Source organism: Parasteatoda tepidariorum, chromosome 11, assembly GCF_982258835.1.
Source record: "Parasteatoda tepidariorum strain Cologne lab strain chromosome 11, Ptep-v5.0, whole genome shotgun sequence".
NCBI classification, from domain to species: Eukaryota; Metazoa; Arthropoda; class Arachnida; order Araneae; family Theridiidae; genus Parasteatoda; species Parasteatoda tepidariorum.
The window spans coordinates 40,500,543-40,524,206 of record NC_141765.1 but is presented as its reverse complement, the minus strand read 5'-3'; the positions used below and the strand labels follow the sequence as shown (position 1 = coordinate 40,524,206).

At 32.2% G+C, this 23,664-nt stretch overlaps 2 protein-coding genes across 3 annotated transcripts in view; one reads left to right on the top strand and one right to left on the bottom strand.

Moving 5' to 3' along the window:
• LOC107439422 (palmitoyltransferase ZDHHC16) overlaps positions 1 to 23,664 on the bottom strand; it is a 103,118-nt gene that overhangs the window by 68,344 nt on the left and 11,110 nt on the right. For both annotated transcript variants that reach the window (XM_016052020.5, XM_087155214.1), the window contains exons 5-7: positions 22,789 to 22,925; positions 16,173 to 16,250; positions 11,422 to 11,649 (exon numbers count right to left, since the gene is read on the bottom strand). In XM_016052020.5, the coding sequence (XP_015907506.1) occupies positions 11,422 to 11,649; positions 16,173 to 16,250; positions 22,789 to 22,925 (443 nt within the window). The remainder of the gene's footprint in view (positions 1 to 11,421; positions 11,650 to 16,172; positions 16,251 to 22,788; positions 22,926 to 23,664) is intronic.
• On the top strand, positions 3,140 to 3,994 carry LOC147801362 (uncharacterized; the record flags this gene model as incomplete). Its single annotated transcript, XM_087155095.1, has 1 exon — positions 3,140 to 3,994. A coding segment is annotated over one exon (855 nt), but the record flags the coding sequence as incomplete, so codon positions are not given.

Here is a 23,664-nt window from a genome sequence, read left to right as displayed (position 1 = left end):
TCTTTTAAAAAACAGGCTGCATTAAAAATATTTGTATAAAAATTTAAAAGAAAAGTTGGCTCAACTATATACCCATGTAAAAATCATGGAATATTACAGACAGAATTATACATAGGAGGAATAACGTTTTCATTATAACTAAAATAATTTTTATACTCACAAAAATACTATTTCATTTAGTTTAGAATTGCTAGTAAAAGAAGAAGTTTATGTTAATTTTGTATCGACTTTTTAGCATTGTTTGTTTGGGCTTAAAATAATTTTGTAAGGCAAATGCTTAGAGATAAAATGTAACATACATTTTAATTTCTAGAATTTTTTTTATCTTTTTCCTATTTTGGAAGGGAAAAAAGTATTTCTGATGATTTTTCAATATCTTTAAACCATTGCAAAATTTTGAAAATAGTTTGTAAGTCTCTCTTTAATAGAAAAACTTGATTTTTAAGTACAGTAGAGCACCACTTATCACCAATCTGGACCAAAGTTGATCTGATTAACAAAATCTTTGTATAATCCAGAACATACTTTGTAACAATATTCTTGAGCATAATTTATAACAATAATTAATTTGTAACAATTTATAGCCAATGCATAGATTCCATCAAATATAAAAAGTTTTTTTATTTTTAATACCTTGCTTTATTTACAGTAGGGAGCAAAAGTTATGAAACGATACATTTTTCTGTTCAAACTTTTTCAGTAAGCAAAATTTCATAGTTAGGTAAAATAGTAATTTGTAGTTTTAGTCATCCTACATGGAGTGCAACTAATAAGAAAGAGAAAAAAATTAAAAGTTTAAGAAAGAGAAAGAGAAAAGTCTGCAATCTCCACCAAATTTGGAATTCCAAAATCTAAGAAGTAAGTAAATTCTTAAATTCTAATTCTAAATAGTAAAGAAATGGTAGTATGAAAAAATAAAACCCAAACAAGAACGCTAATCAAAAAAAGTCAGAAAAGGTTAAAATATAAAAGTATATTATCTTAAAACTCTTCCTTCCTGCTGTACATTTTTATTTTGTTTTGAATACATTTCATGACTTATTTTTAATTGAAATGTCAGCCACCATTGTCATACTGAACTGTGAAGAATAAGCATAATTAACTTATCTGCCTTTTATTTAAAATCCTGGATCGCACAATACTTCCTCTGTGATAAGATTATTTACTCACATAATCATCCTAAATTAAAATTATCGACTTCAATTTTACCGCTGATCCAACCTCTTTGAAATTGCCAACACATATAATCATATTCCTGAACAATATCAATATATTATTGCTTCCTATGGTCTTTTAAATGAAATGAACATAATGAGAAAAATTTAATAAAATGTCAATGCAAAAAGGGAGCATTGTATAAAAAATTTCAGAAAATGGAAAATCAAAACAAAAACTAACAATTTTAAACTTTAATTTATTAAGCTAAAACGAAAATTTCCAGCACTGAAGAAATTTATTTTACTGATGAAGACTTTACCACTCAAAAATCAAGAAAGTATTGTTACCTTAAACTTTTTAATATAAATATTATATTAAAGCTTCATCATAAAATATTACATAAATTTTTTGTTCTTGTAATAAAATAATTTTAAAAAATGCAAAAATTAGATTTTTTTAATGGCAATATGAACCGAGCTGAAGGTTCCTAAAACCATTCAAATGGCCCTAGAGCAGACACATGCAGTGAATATTTTCTTTGACACATAATTTTTTTAAAATCAAATTTTTGTCCTTTCAATCACGATTTAAGTAAGTGAAAAAATCTTCAAGAGAGAACTTCATAGAATAAAACAAAAATTCTTCAGTTTTACTTTATTTGCCTCCATAAGAATCTTTTTTTATGCCTACTTTATATTTTTCTTTTAAAATTTATAACAATAAAAAGTAAAAAATTCAAGAAAACAATTTAATAAATATTTTAATCGTGTTGAATCTGGAAACGAAGGTTTGAAGGCACATTTGGAATCAGGAGGATATACTTTTAACAGCTGCTACGACGCCAACATACATTGTATCACTTTTTGTTATTGCTACTTATTCTGCCAAGCTTGAACCTGTGTGCAATCAGCTGCAAAAAGTAAACACAAATCTAAAAGAAGTAACTGATTACGTAGTCAAATTGATAGATGTGCTGCAAATTCATCGAAACAATGCTTCTGAAGAGTTTACTACAATTTTCACGAAAGCAGAACACATTTGCGAAGAATTAGGCATTGAAATGAATTAACCTTGAGTGGCATCTAGACAAGCTAATAGATTGAACGTGCCTGCTGAAACCGCAGAAGAATTTTTCAGGAGGTCAATCTTTATACCTTATTTGGGCTCCATTATATCTTTGTTGAAAGACTGTTTTTCTTCTACACAAAGAAAAACATTTTCACTCCTTAGGCTTCACCCAAATGCGATGAACAAACTGGACAAAGAGCCATATCTTGAAGTTTTAGAAGATATATATACTACATAAGAAAAGAATCAAAGATGACTCAGAATTCATTGAAAAAGTTATAAACAGATTTGGACAACTAACAAGATAATTATAATTTTTGTTTGATTAAACAGTTTTTTTAATTGTTATGTATCAATAATTGCTTGGGGGGAAAGCCTGCCGCCTCCACGTGGTGCCCCCTGGATACCCCTCACTGGGTAACTAAATGGCAGGCAAACATACATGATGAGTGAACGAAAAGCCTTTGATACTGCATCATCCGTCCCGCCGGTCAATAAGGGATGCATTCGGGAATTAGGCAGAGGTTCCTGTTCGAAAAGTTTTATTAAGTCTCCAGTAGCATATGGTAAGCCCTCGGGTGAGCCCAGTGCTAATACCGCTGCTTTGCAGTCTGCTTTGGAAGCTGGTGAGGCATCCAAAGGTGCAGGCCCTTCCTCTGCAGGAGTCTCTGGTCCCCAGAGGCACTCAGGGGACAGTGCGTCTGGTACCATTGAATTGCCCAAGAGCCGGAAAAAGAAGTTAAGGAAAATGAGGGCCATGGCGGCGTGTGGAGGAGTTAAGAGACATAGGTCTTCTGGCGCAACTCCATCTCCCAATGCGCTAATCCAAAAAGAAAAGAAGCCCAGGGAAGATATTGTTCCTGGGAGGAAAGCCCAATCCAGTGGAGTGGTTCCCCCCATTGGGGATAGCTGAGCTGGAGAGGGGGATTCAACCGGGGGCCTCCAATCTGGTGTCTCTTTTGCATGTGCAACTGAGTCTACCAAGATCCCTATAGTCCTGGAGGACTTTCCTCCGGACAAGCTTTCTCTGGAAGACTCTAATAACATCTTAAGGGAAATCTTAGAGCGGACTGACGCCATTCCTGGTGGTGAAAGACTGCCCGAGATTTACAGCAACCACCTCCAAAGTGGAGCGCTGGTATTACAATGCAATGAGTTTACTGTAGGGTGGATAAAAGGCCACTTCAACAACAAAGCCTTGGGTAACCTCATGCTCAAGGTCATAGGTGCAAACGAGCCACCCAAGTCCGTGAAGATTGCTTTTAAAACCAAAGAGCAATTCTCCAATCAGAGCACCGTTTTATGGCGTCTTCAGAGACTAAACCCAGGGTTGAAGTCTATGGGGTGGAGGGTTCTGCAAAGTGCTGAGGGACCAGGCACCTCTAGATGGATCTTTGAGGTAGAGCCTGAAGACGCTGATGCAATTGCGAGAGCAAATTTTTGTGCACTAACTGGAGTGGATCTTGGTGTCTTTAAGATTATCCACAATCCTAACAGGAAAAAACCAGTTGAGGCTCCAACAACATCGGACCTCTCTGTAGAACCTGATGTTCAAGAGGACATGGAACAGGAGAATGAACCTTGGCCGGCCAATTCCCCCGATTCCAAGGTAAGTTCAATTGGGGCTCTTGATTTTTCAGAGCTTGGGTTGGACTCGGGGTCAGATGTAACATTACAACCTGACTCACCAGCTTCTATGCTTGGTATTGATGAAGCAATAGAGCTGTTAAAAGAAGATTTTTCTTCTAAAGATGATCAGGATAGATAGGAGTCATTCTGGTATCACTCATACTGCTAACCAATGGCTACAATCAAGGTTGGTCAAATTAATCTCCATCATAGCATTGCTGCCTCAAGCCTTATGGCCAAAAGGTTGAATGATGGAGAACTAGATATTGCTCTTATACAAGAGCCTTGGACCCGCAAGGGTAGAATAATGGGTCTCAATGTTAAAGGTTTTAAGGGGGTAATGCCTGCCGCCTCCACGTGGTGCCCCCTGGATACCCCTCACTGGGTAACTAAATGGCAGGCAAACATCATGATGAGCGAACGAAAAACCTTGGATACGGCATCATCCGTCGCGCCGGTTAACAAGGGATGCATTCAGGAATTAGGCAGAGGTTCCTGTTCGAAAAGTGTAATACAGTCTCCAGTAGCATATGGTAAGCCCTCGGGTGAGCCCAGTGCTAATACCGCTGCTTTGCAGTCTGCTTCGGATGCTGGTGAGGCGTCCAAAAGTTCAGGCCCTTCCTCTGTAGAAGTCTCTGGTCCCCAGAGGCACTCGGGGGACAGTGTGTCTGGTACCATTGGACTGTCCAAGAGCCAGAAGAAGAAGTTAAGAAAAATGAGGGCCATTGCGGCGAGTGGAGGAGCTAAGAGACCAAGGTCTTCTGATGCAACAACCTCTCCCAATGCGCCAACCCAAATTGGAAAGAAGCCCAGGGAGGATGTTGTTCCTGGGAGGAGAGCCCAATCCAGCGGAGTGGTTCCCCCTAGTGGGGATAGCCGAGCTGGAGAGGGGGATCCAACCGGGGGCCTCCAATCTGGGGTCTCTTTTGCCTGTGCAACTGGGTCTACCAAGATTGCTATAGTCCTGGAGGATTTTCCTCCGGACAAGCTTTCTATGGAAAACTCAAATAACATCTTGAAGGAAATCTTGGAGCGGACTGACGCCATTCCTGGTGGCGAAAGAATGCCCGAGATTTATAATAACCACCTCCAAAGAGGAGCGCTGGTAATTCAATGTGATGATTTTACTGTTGGGTGGATTAAAGACCACTTTAACAACAAAGCCTTGGGTAACCTTAAGCTCAAGGTCATAGGGGCAAACGAGCTTCCCAAGCCCGTGAAGGTTGCCTTTAAAACTAAGGAGCAATTCTCTGAGCAGAGCACCTTTTTATGGCGTCTTCAGAGACTAAACCCAGGGTTGAAGTCGATGGGGTGGAGGGTTCTGCAAAGTGCTGTGGGACCTGGCACCTCTAGATGGATCTTTGAGGTGGAGCCTGAAGACGCTGAAGCAATTGCAAGGGCAAACTTTTGCGCACTGACTGGAGTGGATCGTGGAGTATTTAAAATTATCCACGATCCTAACAGGAAAAAAGCAGTTGAGGCTCCAACAACATCGGACCTCCCTGTAGAACCTGATGTCCAAGAGGACATGGAACAGGAGGATGAACATTGGCCGGCAAATTCCCCTGATTCCAAGGTAAGTTCAATTGGGGCTCTTGATTTTTCAGAGCTTGGGTTGGACTCTGGGTCAGACGTAACATTACAACCTGACTCACCAGTTTCCATGCTTGGTATTGATGAAGCAATGGAGCTGATAAAGGAAGATCTTTCTTCCAAAAAATAACCAGGATAGGAGCCATTCTGGTTTCATTCATACTGCTAACCAATGGCTACAATCAAGGTTGGTCAAATCAATCTCCATCATAGCATTGCTGCCTCAAGCCTTATGGCCAAAAGGTTGAATGATGGAGAACTAGATATTGCTCTTATACAAGAGCCTTGGACCCGCAAGGGCAAAATAATGGGTCTCAATGTTAAAGGTTTTAATATCTTTTATGATACCCATTGCGATCCTCCCAGGACCTGCATAATAGCTAGGTCTAATCTAAATGCCCTTAATCTTGTTAAATTTCTTAACAGGGATTTAGTTGCAGTAAAGCTAAAATTCTATGATAATAAGTCAATCTCTGATTTTGTCATAGTCTCAGCCTATCTCCCCTATGAGGAGAGGGATCCATTAGCTGACATTACTAGGGCCCTAATTGCCCACTGTAGTTCAAGCTGTAGATTCATCTTCGGCTGTGATGCAAATGCTCACCACACAGTGTGGGATAGCAGTGATTGTAACCAGCGGGGGGATGTACTCATGGAACATATTTTACATTTTAATTTGTATGTCCTTAATAAAGGCAATGAACCTACCTTTGTTACGTGTAACAGAAGGGAAGTCATTGACCTTACTTTATGTAACTCTAAATCAGTAGATTACGTTAATGATTGGAAGGTATCTGGGGCCGTCACTGCCTCAGATCACCAACTAATTACTTTCTCTATTAAAGGCCTCTCAGGACAGAAGGTCGTAAGGAGGAACCCCAGAACAGCTTATTGGGGTTCCTTTAGAGCAACTCTGGAGAAGAAGATGGGGAGCTTCTCTGGTAAGTACAATAATGTTAATGATGTGGAGTGGACTGTTGACTAAGTGCAACAGATCATACTCGATTCGTATCATATTTCTTGTCAGGGTACGTCTACTAGCTCCCCAAGGCGAGTTCCTTGGTGGTCTTCTGAGCTTAGTAAATTACCAAAAAAATGTAGGAAGTTATTTAACAGAGCAAAGAAATCTGGAGAATGGCAGTCATTCAGAAACGCTCTAACTGCTTATAACAAGGCGATCAGAGCATCTAAACCTCGCTCATGGCAGACTTTCTGCGATGGTATTGACACTACTTCTGCCACCGCAAAGATTGCAAAAATTCTCACTAAAGACTTTAATTGCAGTTTAAATGCCATCCGTCTTACAAACGGAAGATACAGTGAATCAGGGGAAGAGGCTCTTGGAGAACTACTTGAAGCACACTTCCCTGGTTCTCATTCTGTGGAGAATGAAAATATACATATTATTACCACAACTACTTGTAGTAGGAATGACTGGGAGGCCGCCAAGATGGTGGTCTCCTATGAGAAGGTTGTATGGGCCATATAAAGTCGTTTAAGTCCTACAAGTCACCAGGCATGGATGACATCATACCAATGATGCTTAACCAGGGGGTGAATACACTGACCTCTATTCTATGTAGGATTTTTTGATCCTGTATAGTACTTGGGTATATACCTCTCTCTTGGAGGAATACCAGGGTGATTTTCATACCAAAACCAGGTAAGGGGAATTACTTTGAGGCTAAATCATTCAGACCAATCAGCCTCACTTCCTGTCTGTTGAAAGCGATTGAAAAGCTAATTGACAGACACTTCAGAGACACTGTGCTCATAGAAAGGTCACTGTCCTCCACACAGCATGCCTATCAACCAGGCAAGTCTACAGACACCGCTCTGTATGAGCTCTCCTACCTGCTTGAAAAATCTATCACACATAAGGAGATGGCTCTCGCGGTATTCATTGATATTGAAGGTGGGTTTGATAAAGTCCCTCTTGAGACTATCATCAATGCACTTAGGAACAGAGGCATAAACTCAATAATTACCAGGTGGATAGCGAATTTGCTATCCTCTAGGTATGTTTGTTCCTTTCTATTGGGTGCAAGCATGAAAGTGCATGCAACCGCAGGATGCCCCCAGGGAGAGGTTCTGTCCCCTATCCTATGGTGTATGGTAATGGACTCCTTGTTAGTTCGGTTAACTGCTCTTGGCATTCCCTGTATCGGGTACGCTGATGATGGTGTTATTGTTGTCAGAGGTAAACATGGAAAAACAGTCTCTCATATCATGAATAACGCACTCCTAGAAGTAGCTAGATGATGTTCTGAATCAGGCTTATCTGTCAATCCATCCAAGATAAGTTATGTAGCCTTCACACGAAAAAGGCAACTTGATCTAGGTAATGTATACTACCTTGTGATGCCAGAATTGGCATACACATATTTATTTTCTATCTTTTAAAATATCCTTCATTACTTAAGCTTATTTTTATTAATAGAATTACTTTTAAAATAAATCAAAAACTTAATCTTATTAAACGAACATAAAATATTTATTTCTTCTCTTCCAGATCAATGTAACGGATACTTTCTTTTTATTTCATTATTAAGCAGACATATTAATTCAATGTCGCCTCTAATCGAAAACAAAAATCTATTTATAACTTTTTATTCTAATTTTCCAACGGCTAAAATGTTTCGGTTGCATGGTTATAAGAATTCACATAAATTTGTTGGCGACTTGTGATCGCCAAGGTGTTCTTTTTAACCCATGTGGATATGCTAGTTGGCTTTGTTTTTGGCTATGATATATTATGATAAATCGCCAAATTTTGGATCTCCTACCCATACTCTTTCTCTGTCCGTTGAGAATAAATATATTCACTTTGAATTTCTAAATTGGAGAGGCTGGGACCCCTTCGGGGGCCTCCCAGTCTTAATTTTCTAACGGTCAGAAATGTTGTTCTGGCTTTATGATCTCTCAATAGAGAGTATTATTTTTTCATCCCTTTAAGGGATTTCTTATTTTCAAGATGTGGCCACTATCTGATTCAAATTATACTTAATAAAATCTAAATTTACATTCAATGATTTGCACATTATTTCCTGGAAACTCAACTGTTATTGTTTTATTCATTCAATATTGGCCTAAATGAACATTCATAATTCCACTATACAACGGTACGGCTAATGACGAGGAAGCAAAGTCCGTTCCCTTCATCATATACCTGGACCATAAATTAGAACTCACGAAAAAGTCAAGTTTCTCGGGGTTTATTTTGACTCCAAACTAAATTGGGGTCATCAACTTGAATACTGTACCAACAGGGCCAGAAAGATTTTCTGATCTTGCAGAAATGCTATTGGTAGAACCTGGGGACTGTCCCCCAAAATAGTTTACTGGGTATACTCAATGATTATTAGTCCTATCATCACTTATGGAGCAATCGTCTGGTGGTCAAGGACTAGATTGAGCTCCGCAAGGTCTAATCTTAACAGACTACAAAGAATGGTCCGTGTAGCCCTGTCAGGCTGTCTCAGGACCACTCCTACAGCTGCTCTAGAGAGCTCACTTGGGCTTCTTCCATTGAACTTACGCATTGAAGTTGAAGCTCAGACAAGCGTAAAGCGTCTTATGTACCTTGGCCTATGGAAAGAGTATTCCAAGCACTTGTCATGGGGACATCTTGTTTCACAAGTGATGGATATATCCTCTTTTATTATGCCTAGTGACTATATGTCACTAAGATACGTTTTTCACAAGCCCTTCAAGATCCATTTTCCTACTAGAGATGAATGATTTAATTCTCCTCGGTGGCTTAAAGGCAAATGCCTAATATGGTACACTGATGGTTCAAAGATTGATGCCAAATCAGGAGCAGGAATTTATTGCTATAATGATGGTACCAAACTTCACTTTCGCCTGGGAAACTATGCCACCGTTTTTCAGGCTGAGGTCTATGCCATTATCTTGTGCTGCAAGTTATGCTTAGACAAGGGATATCAAAATATGACTATCCGCATCTATTCTGACAATCAGGCTGCTCTCCTATCACTGTCAAGGTGTAAATTCACCTCTTTGTTAGTGAGGGAATGCTTCTCTGTCCTCTGTGACCTGTCCGCTCACAACAAGGTATCCCTGCATTGGGTACCAGGACATATGGGTATTGGTGGAAATGAGCTAGCTGATGAAGCAGCACGGGTTGGCTCTAATGAAATTTTCTGGGGCCCTGAACCTGCGCTGGGAATTTCTCCCTCCTCATTTAGGGCAACCATTTTCAAGCTTTAGGGCAAGATTGCCCATGAGCAATGGCGCGCTGCTGACAGTCAGAGACAAGCTAAGGAGCTGAATCGAGACTGTCCTAGTGTACGTCAAAAGGAGCTCTTAAAGCTTAATAGAAACAGTATAAGGAAGATCATAGGTCCTCTTACTGGTCACTGTATCCTCAGGAGACACCTAAACATTATGGGAATAGAATCCAATTCTCTTTGTCGGGGATGTCATCTAGAAGAAGAGACATCACGACACATACTTTGTGATTGTGATGTCTATTCTGCTCAAATATTTGAGCATCTAGGGCAGCATTGTGTCAATGCCTGGGAACTGTAAGATGTTCCTGTAAGGTGCTTGCTGAACTTTATTTCAACTTTAGGGCTTTCTTGCTAATCACGACTAGGGTTTGGGTAGAATAAACCTCTGGTCAATGTGTCCTGCTCGTCAGAGCTGCCCAACCTCTAAGTCTATCTACCAATAATTGCTTAATTATTTGTTTTTGAATAAAAATATTTTTAATAAAAAATTTTTATACTCTTTAATTGTTTTTAAAAAAAGCCAGGGGGATGTAAGTCCACCCCCTTGCACTCCGCTGCCGACGCCCTTGATTTCATTTCCTATTCATATTTTCTTAAACAAAATACATATATTTTAATGATATTGAAAATAAAACACGAAAAATATGTGCAACAAATTATGTTACTTTAATATTAAAAAAAAGCATTGCATTTTTGAAAATATAACACATTTTAGAATACAGAAAAATTTATTGAAAAATAGGTGTTTTCCAAATAATGGATAAACATAAATCAGCAGTTAGGTGAATAAGTAGTACTAATGAATATTTGGTTTAATTTATATAAAAATGTCTCTCAGAAATCAAGGTGAATGCATGATACACGTTCTTAAATATTTAGTAGGTGAGGAAACACTAATTTTTTAACTGTCAACTTTTAATTTTTTAATTCTTTTAATTGTCTGTTTTTCTCTCTAGTTGAAGTAACTTGTCAATTTGCATGGGTCATTCATTCGTATTATCGCTGTTTTCTTAGAGTTTCAACTTTGTCATTTGGTTTATAAAGATACACTGACAGGTTTATGCTTTTAATAAAAAAAATTTTGATTTTAATATTGTCTAGATACACATATCATATAATTTTACGTAACAAAGATTACTCTCTAATTATCTCATTAAATAAAAACAATTAATGTTTATGAAATATTTCAAAAATAGCCTTTCTGTACCGACAAAGCATTTTGCATTAGACTAGTTTGTATAAAAATTTCTTTTTAGTACACAAATTTCTCATAGAAAAAAAGGAAGAAACCTTTGCTTTCTGGTAGAAAAGCAACTCTTAATAGCAGATCTTTAGGCAATGTTGAAGCTCAGACAGTTAACAAAAATGTTTGGAATATTTTTGTAAATACAGAACACAATTAGCTTAACTATTAATATGGTCAACAATTTTTCTACAGATACTTCTAATTCCTAACTCTCATTGTGAATCAAAAATTCCAATTAGAGTTAGTAAGTATAATCAATTGCAGAAAAAGAAATTTTTGCATTGTGATATTCCATTTAAGACAGAAAAACTATGAACTGCGCCTTAAGAATTACAAAGTTGAAACATGCTTTAAAAATGTGAACTATTAGCTAGAAATTAAATGAGGCAGTTAACATGTTGAACAGAATTCTACTGAATACTTGAGAAATCAATTGTTTCAACATTTTAAAAGATGTGAACTATCTTAGCTTACTTTCCCTTCTTTAATATGATTCTTCCTTTCTCTTTTGTTAATGTGACTTTCAATACTGGTTTCACCATTTGTGATAAGTCTTGCATGCCAAGCCAATAATCCACCAAGAATACAAAAAACAGAAAAACACAAAAGAGCAGCATAAACAACACAAGAATGATACAAAGTTGAAACCCATTTGTCATCGAGGCTTGTGGAATTAGTACGAAAATTATATTCAAATGTTTCCTATAAAAAAAAAACTATTTATTTAAGAAGCTAAAAAGTTGCTAATGAACAAGTATTTAAAGTGATTAATTTATTTCATATATAATATCCTTTTTCAGAATTTATTTACGTCATAGATATATTAATAAAAATTACTGTAAAAAATACATAGCTACTAAATAATATATAAGCACAATTTAAAATATGCAATTATAAATTTTAATTTTACATTAACTTCATAGACAATTATGTGTTAAGAAGGTAATTATGTGGTTATTGTATTACAACAATGAAATAAAAATTGAGAAAATATAGACAATTACCCTCATATAATCAAAAAATAGCTCACAGACTACTTTTTCATACCAAAGACTTTCTTGCTATCTGTTAAACTATTCCCCAATTAAGAACTTTTTTTGTAGACATGACACAGTTTGAAACTATTTATTACATAAAACTATAAATACCAAAAATTTTTATTTTAAATTTACCTAGGTTAAGTTTATCAAGGTTTTAAAAGTTCTATATTAAAAATAAATCATTTATAAATGAATTACACATCATTAGGTCAAATTTTTTGCCCTAATAAATACTAAAAAGTAAAGATATAAAACAGACATTGACATACCCTACATTTTTATTTTAAATTTACCTAGGTAAAGTTTATCAAGGTTTTAAAAGTTCTATATTAAAAATAAATCATTTATAAATGAATTACACATCATTAGGTCAAATTTTTTGCCCTAATAAATACTAAAAAGTAAAGATATAAAACAGACATTGACATACCCTACAATAATGGAAGAGACACTCTCAGCTTTTGACATTAGTTTAAATTTCTAAAGAAATGCTTAGAGGATTGTTCTATAACTTTAGGGGTGTTAAAATTTAAGGATCACGTGATTGCTCATACTTGTCCATAAATTTGAAAGCTTTCAGAGGTTTCAGAGACTAGCAATAAATTATGAGCAAAAACAAGTATTTTTGAACATCCTATGCCAACAAAATTAGGCAATAATTAAACATTAATTGTATAAAATTTCATAAACTGACCTTAATATTCATGAAAATATGGGCATTATTATAAAAAAATTCTTTTTTGTCTCAAATTATCTTAAACTTATTAAGTTGTCTTAAAATCATTTAATGAAATTAATAAGGGGATTTTCACACATCTTATTTTGTACTATTAAACAAGATTTATTAAAAATCCCCCCATAAAAGTATGTTTTCTTTCTTTGCAACATCACATTTTAGTGCATGGATAATTATTGTAAGGTATTATCGTTTCTTATTAAATTTTGTTTTATGATACAAAATGAAATTTACTCATAACATTTAGAGATTTCTTTAAAAGTAAAAAAAACTACTTAGAAAATTTTTCAGATATTCAAAACGGACTTTTTACATTAGTTACCAATACAATTCACTACAAAATATGAGAAAAAAAATTCATTTTTTCCACCCCTGACAGTGTGAAAAGATTACAAGACTACTTTAAATGCTGATATCTTGCAAAATTTTTTAGGAAGTTTCTTTTTCAAATTTTAAAATAAGGAAGTTTTTTTTTTCAATTTCGCAATTGATAAAAAAATGGCCCGAATTTTTTTTTATGTCTTATTAAATATTTTTAAAGGTGAAAAAAAAACGTAAGTTAAAAATATTACTTTTTTTTATAAAAATGTAATAATAATATTTCAGCTAATTTTATGAAATTTTATAAGAAAAATAACAAATAACAACCAAAGTAATCAATACGAGTAACAAGCTTATTGCTATATTTTCTGATATAAAATCTTTAAAAATGCTTGTTTTTGCTCAGAATCTATTACTGGTCACTCAAACCTCTGAAAGCTTTAAACTTTATTGATAAGTATGAGAAATCACATGTCACAATCACTTCTAAAGTTACAAAATAATCTTTTAAATATTTCTTGATAAATTTAAAAAATTGTCAACAACTGAAAGTGTCTATTACATTAATGTAGGGTAGTGTAATTGTTCAAGTCTCTACAAACACATTATTTTTACAAAAATAATTACTTTAATATTTAACTATATGCTCAAATAGTATGATTATACTACACATTTCCAACATTGCTCTTTTACAATTTTTTTAACAATTTACTCTTATTTATTTTTTTATACAAATTTACAGTTACATTGTTATTTATTGATTTGCATAATTTTGTATGTGCCTAGTAGAATCACACATCGATTGATTAACAAACAAGGCAAAGATAAATGGTGAAGTCATAAAGCTAGCAGGCAGTGGTGTACTGTGCTAGTAGAAGGGCTGGCTGTTGCCAGGGGCACCAGCTTGAGTCGGGGACAAATATTGTTTTAGCAATGCGGTAGAAGTTTTAAACTTGTCTGTGGGGGCGAAGAAAAATTGATGGTGAACGAATATAATAATTTTCAATATTTTGCACCCAAACATTTTCCTTGCTTTTTCTCATTAGTTACCCGAGTTATCCAGAAATACCCCTTGTTGCAATAGTTAAGGGTTTATTCACCTATGTAATTTCCCTAGACTGAGAACAGAAGTCAAGGCATCCTACTTCTCATACACATCTTTAAATTCGGATTCTCCAATTTCAAACACTTGCGTTTATCTTCCCCCTCCCCCATAGTGATTTTTATTACATCTTCTATTATCTTCACATTCTATCCTTTATTCTACATCTTCTATTCTTATTATTTAATTTAGTAATGATGGAAGATCAAAACTGTTTGAATTATAAGGTATAAAAAAGTTTATATTATGTTAAATAAAATCCAATGTTTCAACGAAATCTAATAAAACCTACCAAGAAATAAAGATTTAAAAATACAACTTCATTTTTTTATTTTACATGGACCATGCAACTGGTTTGATTAGGATCAACTTTGTATGTTGCTATTCAAAATTGCATAATGTGACTTGAAAAATACAACATCATTCATTCAAAAAAATTTTTAACATTAATAGATTAATTAATAAAAATTACAATCATTAAATATTTTTGTGCACAAAATTATTTTTAGATAAATGGTTAGACTAAGCTATATTAAAAAGCTTTTAAAGCACACAATTAGATTCATAAGCTAATTAATTTGTGCTAAAAATTTAAGTTTGTAGAATCAGACACAAAAATGTACTTCCAGTGAATTAACATAGTTATTTTGCGATAGATTTTGAATCATGACCAATGAATCAATTATAGGGATAGCCGTAATCTTTAACATATAGCCCCACTAGTTAAATCAGAAAGGAAGCCAAAATTTTCAACCCTCTAACGTTAATTTCGTTTTTTGCTACTTCAGCTTTCTCTGCAAATATTTAAGGCAATCAAGAAATTTTTATTCATAATTATGAAACAGGTTTATTCAAAAATAATTCGATGTTAATATTCAATTTTTGCTACTATTTAATTTGGTGATAGTCTAAAAATTTTAAATGTCACTATGTAAAATTAGAATGAAATCCTAGTTTTTGATTTAAGAAGTTTTTAAAAAGTCACATTTTTAAAATTTCATTTCTCTGATTCCATTTCAAGTTTTAATTTGTCATCTAAAGTTGTATTTATGAAAATGATACAAAAATGTGTATGACTTACATTGTTATATTTTCCAACCATTTTTAAATTTATAATTTAAAAATAATAATTATAAGAAACTTTTTTTAAGCATGAAATTATCATTCGAAAAACAATTTTCACAATTGTGTGCAAAAAAGATTTTTTTTTTCCTAAAATAGATTTAGAGTTAAGGGGAAATAAGCAAAAAATGAAATTAGCATTAAGAGTCCTTAATGTTCAACGACGTACCAGATTAAACTATAGAGATTATATTTTCAAGATCGTGGTTAACCCCATATTTTTTTAAGTCAAAAAAAAGCGAATAGTTTGAAAAAATATAATGATTTAATATAATGAAAAAAATTTTTGTGCCCGATTTTGTAACTTAAAACATTTTTTCGTAGTTATTAGTTATATTTTATAACCATCATTGAACAGCAGACCCAATTTCAGTTGTTTTTTAAAAAACTGCACACATTTTTATTATGCCAAGGGCTCCTAATAGGACAGTTACACCACTGCCAGGAATTATATAATTTTCTAAGAGTCAAAATAATGAGTAATCATTATTCTACATATATATTTTATTAATGACGAAAATAATTATTAATAAAAAAATATTTCACGTCCGTAAGTTCTTAGGAAATAAAATATATAAATTTTAAAAATAATAAAAAATTCAGCTAAATTTAATGACTAATTACATTAAATAAATTATTAATGCCTGTAAGATACATCAAAAACTATGCTGTTTAGCCTCTGAAAGTACTTAATAATGTATATTTTCTTTTGTGCTAAATATTTTTTCAAAATTCTATCAGATTATTATTTGAATACTAAAACATACAAAATGGAGCAAAATTTACTGAAATTTTAAAAAAATTTAAATAAAATAAACGATTTATATTATTATTAATTATAGTTCCAGAAATATTTTAAGTCTATAAGTCAATACTGATGAGGTCAATTAAATTTAGAACAAACCTGTAATGTTCTTGGCTGTCTGCTAATTTGATCTGCAACAGTTTTTATTACATTTATGAGGTGAGGTGAAAAACTATACTGAAAGAAAAATACTTATAATAGAAAATTTTAAAAATTGCGAAATTTTAAAATAATATATGTTATAATCTATTCATATTGCAAAGAATAATATTATAAGCTAATCAGTGAATTATGCTTTTAACTTTTCTTAAATTTATAGTTGATACGAAATTGAAGTGAAATGTTGTTTGCTTAGAGGAAACATTCTTAAAGATTTATTTCTCTAAGTTACTGCCCTTGTCATCACTACAAATGGCTCTGTACTTACGTAACAAAAAAAACTAATAGAAGACAACATGAAATTTTAAACATTTAAGGAACTTTCTAATGTCAAAATACCTTCTGGATTATTTTAAGTCAATGTTGAAGTATTCTACTTTTTTCTTCTATACTATTTTTTATGAGCTTCCTTATCGAGTTACATTAAAACAATCAGAATAATAATAATTATTATTATTATTTTCAGTTATGTACTTTTTTGTCTGAAAATGAGCAAGACATTTCATTTTGTTTAAAGTTTGAAATAATTTCGGAGTAAGTAAATAGTTTATTTAGCTGTAAAAGAAAAACCATAATTTGTAGTAATCCAGTATAATTGTAATCCTTTACACCTAAGTGCTCTTATTGCAGAAGGAAAAAACTTGTGGCATTTTTAAAATTTCCATTGGTTGTGGAGTCATTAAATTTTTAAGTGTAATTCATTTCATAATCCCAAAAGATTAAAACATTTGGATGCTTTTATTAAAAAAATTTATTTTAATTGAATCATTTTAATTGAATTATTTCAATTAGGAGGTTGTTGTATATATTGTAATATGTCGATATTAACACTCCATCGGGCGCGTTGATCTGACAGATACAGGCGTGTCAATATCTCTGCTTTTGTCCCCTAAAACATTTTCTTACGACCTTGACCTTATCAGTATCTGTCCATCTGACCCCCTGCTACTTTGGAATGCAGTAGTGACCAGTTCGGTGCAGGAAAATTTCCTGTTTCTAAGCTTGTTTGAAATTTTGTATCTGTTAGATACACGCGCCCGATAACGTTTGTCTCGTGAAGCTACATGGAAGTATCGAGATTCCCTGAGCGTTTTTTATTTATCTTTTTCCTACGATGAGTGCTAAACGCTTTTTAGATTTGAAAATTCAGAAAGACTTAGAGCTAGTTCATTGTATTCTATTTAGTGATGGAAATGAGGAATTAAATGCTGAAGAATTTGATGAAAGTGATGCTGACGAAGAAGATATTTTAGAAACACGTGAAGTTGATTGTCATGGCAGTAAAAGTGTTTAAAATGACTCAGAACTCGATGATGATGTTAATAATGATGATTTTTATGTAGGAAAGGACAATAATACTTAAATGGGCAAAACAGATCGGAAGAAAAAATTTGACTTAAATTTAGAATCGGATTCAATTATAATAATTGATTTGTCACTTTTATATTATGTATTATTTGTGCATAACTGTCCTTTTTATACTTTTTCAACAGTTTAACATGTTTAATTAAATGTTTTTTACAGCATTTAACTTTTGTAATAGCGTTTGTGATTAATAAATAAAAATTATTATTGAAAATATTAAAAAATTTATAAAAAATAAATAAAAATTAAAAATATACATAAAAAACTAATAAAAGTTCCGGGTGTAAAAGCCTGGACCTAAAAAGAGTAAAAATAGGAGATTTAAAGTAATACATATTAACAGAAAACACACAAAACAGAGATGTATCTGACAGATACATCGCGCCCGATGCCGTAAGTTTCGAGACGCGCCCGACGGAGTGTTAATATAGACTAATATAGACAGATCCTTTTCTCAAATTATCTCTAGTTGAAAGAGATAAAAATTTTTGGCAGAGACCCAAAGGCTGGAAACAGATTTCTCAATGTATTTAAAATAAAGTATCGGTTGAAAATAATCATCAGTTTAATACATAAAATTAAGTTGCTATGGAAACAGTTTGTTTTGCTTTTTTAAGATAGTTCATTCTTTTTTGTGGAGACTAAACAAAATGTAACCTAATGTAATGTAATGATATTTGAATTTTCTTACTTTAATTCTTATGCTTGTGAATGTAAGTTAATTAGTAATTACTCGACTGTAATTAAAATTAGAAGTAAACTTAGGTGGGAAGAAGTTGAGAATTATCATCTGTTTAATCTTCAACTTTGATCTAGTTCATAAAATTAAGTTGCGATAGTAACAATTTGTTTTGCTTTTTTGAGCTTGTTCATTCTTTCGTGTGGAGGAGAAGATACAAAAGGGCTTTGAGTTTACATTTATTTATTTTTGAACATTAATAAATTTATATTTATGCCATTTTATAGCTTTCAATGTTTCCAGTTTTATTAATGAAGCTAGTATTTTATATTTTTCTAAATAAAACAGTAAAATAAATCATTTTGCGTGTTGTAAATTGTTTATGGAATAATCAAGAACACTGACATCATTAACTAATTCTGATTCGAAGTGCAAAACGAAATAGTATCAAAGAAATAAAAGTATAAAAGAAATAAAAGTATAAAAGCTTGGATAATAAATAGAAACAAGATAAAATGAGCGAGCTCAATTTACAAAATGTATAGATTATTTTGCTATGTTTTCTAGATTTTATTATGCAAGAAGATATATAGAGAACATTAGTTTTTTAATGATTAAATTGAAAGTTTTTTTTTCTTTTTTGTCCCTTATTATTTAGTTTGGCCATGCTAATTAGCAGTAGAATTATGATTTTTTACAGTCACACACCCTAATGTCTGAAGATAAACAATAGAGCTTACTTTGTTTCAATTTATTTTGAAATGATTAAATTATAAAGATGTGTTTTTTACAAAAAAGTATCAATCCACATCAATATCTCGATTTTTTTTTTTTTGCTTCATTAGTAATCCATACTAATAAAAACAAATGTGCAAGCAGTACTGAGGGCTTACGAGTAGGAAACATGATTTTGAATCAAAATAACGTCAAAAAGATATTAATGTATAAAATATGGGGTATTAAACAAAACTAAGGTGAAAAGGGTGAACAAAGTGATCTCAGATTCTGATGTCATTTGAAATGAACTGGTAAAGCTGTTCTTGGGATCAACAAGTAATAGTAAGTATGGCGCAGAATCTATTGTTTAAAAATTATTGTCTTCTTTATCCAAATCTAATAATAGTTTTTTTTTTATCAAGGATGTTTTTTATAATAATCTATGTAAATTCTAGGTTGTTTTTTTTTAATAATCAAATTTATTTTTTTCTCAATGTTATGTACTCTTTTTACAGCTCCTCGCAAAAAAAAAAAAAAAAAAAAAAAATTCTGACTTTGTCATCTTGACTTAAAAGACATTGCTGGAATTTTGGACTTTCCAGCTTTAAGAAATCTGGATATTTGAGGTTATACTATATTAAAAATCTTCAAATTTAATAAGAATCTGACAGCTTGTGAAGTTATAAAAATTTAATAATAAGGCCAAAAGTTATTCAAAGCGCATTTTTTTTATTCTGTCTTTACACTATCCACCAATACGTATATAGACAACCATGCATATCAATGAAAGGTAGAATTAAGGAATAAGGCTCTTTCTCCTGACATGAACTGCAACACTTACTGCAAATTCATGGCTAACTCAATGTCTATACTTCTAGCATTATTTTAGAAGACGGTGTGCTACCAATATTACACCAATTTTATGGGTCATGTTGTGAGGCCCGACAACAATTGTAATGGTCAAAAAAGAGTTAAAGAAACAAACCACCTTGCTCATAGTGCAGAATGGAATACTACTTAAAACCTGTCAGAAGTTAAATTGCTGAATTAAGTAGTACAATAAACATTTAAGATTGGTGAAGGAACTTACACATCTTCTCTAAGTTACAAGAACTTCTGGAAAACATGCCAAGAAAATTTTGTGACCAATTGCATGATGGTAGCAATTTTGCTCTGACTGCCTATACTTCCCAAACAAGTTGGTGCCCATTGGTTAGCACTTTGACTTCAAACTACTATCAGGAATTAAATCCCAGCTCCACACAATGCCTTCAGCACTGAGTAATTACAGCTCCAATTCTTTTTAGCAATTTTCATATTATTGGGATTCATAAACCCTTTAAAGATGTAAACTCCAATATTTCAAAAAAGTTCCAATTCAAAAATTTAAGCAAATCTGACAAGCAGCTATTTATTACAATGAAATGAATTGATATCTCTATAAATTATTATCTTAAGCTATAGTTTATTAAACCTTATAGCATTTAATATTTAAATTATTCATTGTACAGTGAAACCTTCTGTTATGGACACTCCTGCGAAATGGACGCCTTTAGATGACGACACATTTTTAATTCCCCATGAATCTTCTATGAATAAATCAATATGTACATTCTCCCTAAAGCAGACACTTCCACAATCGGACACATACAGTCATTTTTGCCCTGAAACGTTATTTTCCATCTCTTCAAAACGGACACTATTTTTTCTAAATTTGAAAAACAAAATCTTTTTCTGCTTTAAATTGCAAGCAAAAAAATATGCAACTTTTCAACATTTTTAAAGCATGTAAATTTGCTGCCTTATCTATAACTAAAAAAAAAATTTTAATCAATTTCCCCTACTAAAGAATCAATCTTTCTCCTGACACCTTGTCTTATCTTTGGAAAGAAAGGAGAGAAAATGATACTTCTCATTCGGACAAAGGCATCTTTCAATCTTTTCATCTGAACCGCACAGGTTATGAGACCCCAGAAGCTGAAATGATGTCTTAAGTGCTCCAATGCTTCTTCCCCACTGAAATTTTCTTTCATTTTCTTATAAATTGGAAGACTATATTTAACTCAGCTGGGGTAAAAAAAGAGAAACGAAACATAATCTTTGAAGTGTTTAGATGAAATAAGCATTTATTCAAACACTTGATAGATGATTAATTATGAATAAATCAACTCTACAGGTTCTGGTACCTTACAGGTAAGCATTGATTTCCACTATTTTCTGTGAATCGCTGGAGGTATACTTTTTAAGAGATATTAGCTGTGTATCCTATCAAATGAAGGGTAGGTGTTAGAGGTGTAAACCTAATAATTGAAACCAACTGAGGACTAAAAGCTCCTATTGTGTATCATATGACTAACTTGAAAATCTGTGTTAATAGGAAAATTATATTGATTTATCTGTAGCTACATCTTGAATTATGTATTTATATGAAACTTTTTCATAGATTCTTTTTGTATAGAAAAAAATATTTTTTAAAGTTTAAATAAATATCCTTGTAGATAGTTATTGTAAATATTTAATTATTTCCATATCATTGAAAATATTCTAAAAACAATTTATGGTAATAAACTTCGTTATTAGGGTACTCTTCCCATAAACAGACAATTTTTTTCCTAGGAGTAACCACTTAACTGAGGTTTCACTGTATATTGTTAATAAACTTCACCAAATGAATGATTAAACAATTATACCTCGATATCATGAACAGTATGCAATGATTAGAAAAAAGTTTACAGCATCAGAGGATATATTGAATAGAAGTTGACAAAACAGAAGAATTTTAGCAAAAGGTCAAACCAAATGAAGAAGCAAAGTTATTGAAATTTTTAAAGCAACTTTATTTTGAAGTAAACATATGTATACAAGTTTTAGAAAGTCAGTACAGATATTATTTTGATTAACTTTTTAAAAATATATATATTTTATTATAATATTTGACATTTGATGCCCTAAATTTTCAATATCAAGAAATTTTTAGTCTCTCCCTTAGAGTTTTTAATGTAATGTTAAGATTTATAAACCCTTATACGATGCATGCCCTACAACTACTACAGAATTTCTGTAGTTTTAGAAAATATTTTTTTATCATAGCAAATGTCATGTCAAATATTTTTATTAGAATTAAAAAATTTTGGTTAATCACCACACAAATACTTTAAAAAAGAAATAAATGATCTGACCGTCTAATGGTCATTGTCTAAATTCCATGGTCTAAAGTTCCATAAATGTTTTTTAAAAATTTCATTTGTTTTTTCTGCTTTAGTACAATATCACTGTAAAAAATATTTAACACAAACCTCAAATGCTGGAAGGGGTATGATGATGTAAATCATGAAATTAAAAAAGAAAAGAAAAAGCTAAATACAAAATCTGAGAACAAGTCTGATAAGCAGCTACTTATTACCAGGAAATAAATTTTCATTCTAACTGTAACTTTATCTTTATTTATTTTTCTGATATGTGGGCATTTTGCTATTAAGTCCTACTCTGTGTACTTTTAAATTGTGTGTGTTTGTCATTAATTTTTCATTGCTTTCAATTTTTCTAACTGCTTTTTTCTTATTTGTGTATCCATTACGAGGCCTCGGGGCACTGTCAGCTGTCGGTATTATAACTGCCAACAGAAAGGCTCCTGTGTGTTGGCAAGCAGTGTGTCTCCTGATGAAGTGCTGTCTTGCTAACACACACATCTTAAAATATTATTCGTATTTCTGACTTTTTTAATTAAAGGAAATAAGTTTATATGTTGACCTAAAGGAGGTTATTCATAGATTGAATAAATGTAAGTATAATTACCTCTGAGTTGTACCAGAAATGGCTACGAAAAATAGGTATACCAAATATAATACAAAATAGTACTCCAATCCAAGTATAAACACAAAACATAAAAAAATACCGATGATTGAAGTGTCCAATGCAATTATTGAGCCAAGCTTTTTTCTAATTAAGGAAAATAAATATGCAAGAACTATTTAATTGATAATATAAAATAAGTCATAAAAGCATGAATTTAAATAAAGGATATAAGACTCTTCAAACAAAACAAAATTTGAACAAAAATTCAATTCCAAAAAAATATAAGGTCACCTAATGAGGAAAACTACCACATCAAATCTATAAAGAAAAAAAAAGATTTCCTACAGGAAACAATAATTAACCTTTAAATTACAATTTTGATTTTATTCAGCAAAAAGGCAGTAAATTTTAACATTTATACATTTCAAATTTTTATCTTTTCAAAATAAAAATAAATGAACGTATATTCTGCAAGATTACACTTTAGTGGCATCAATTCCACACATTTTGCAGTTTTATATTATTTTGATAAGTAAATAAATTAAATATAAAGATTTTTAATAATAAAGATTTTTTTAATAAAAATAAAGCATGTCTGCTGGTGTACTTTTCAAACACTATCAATATTCAGCTTCATTAATATTTATAGCTTATTCTTCTCACCAAGTTTATTTTTCTTTAACTGCTCTTATTTTTTCCAACAATTCTTTTAGTGTGCTAATTGATGCAGAATAAATGTTAGAAGCAGCAAAAAAAAAAAAAAATAGGATTTTTTTTCTTTTTTTTTTTTTTTTTTTGCTGATACTGTTTTCAACAGATTGCCAGCATAATTTTTTTTAATTGAAAAAGGAAAAGATATTTGTTTAGTTTGTTATA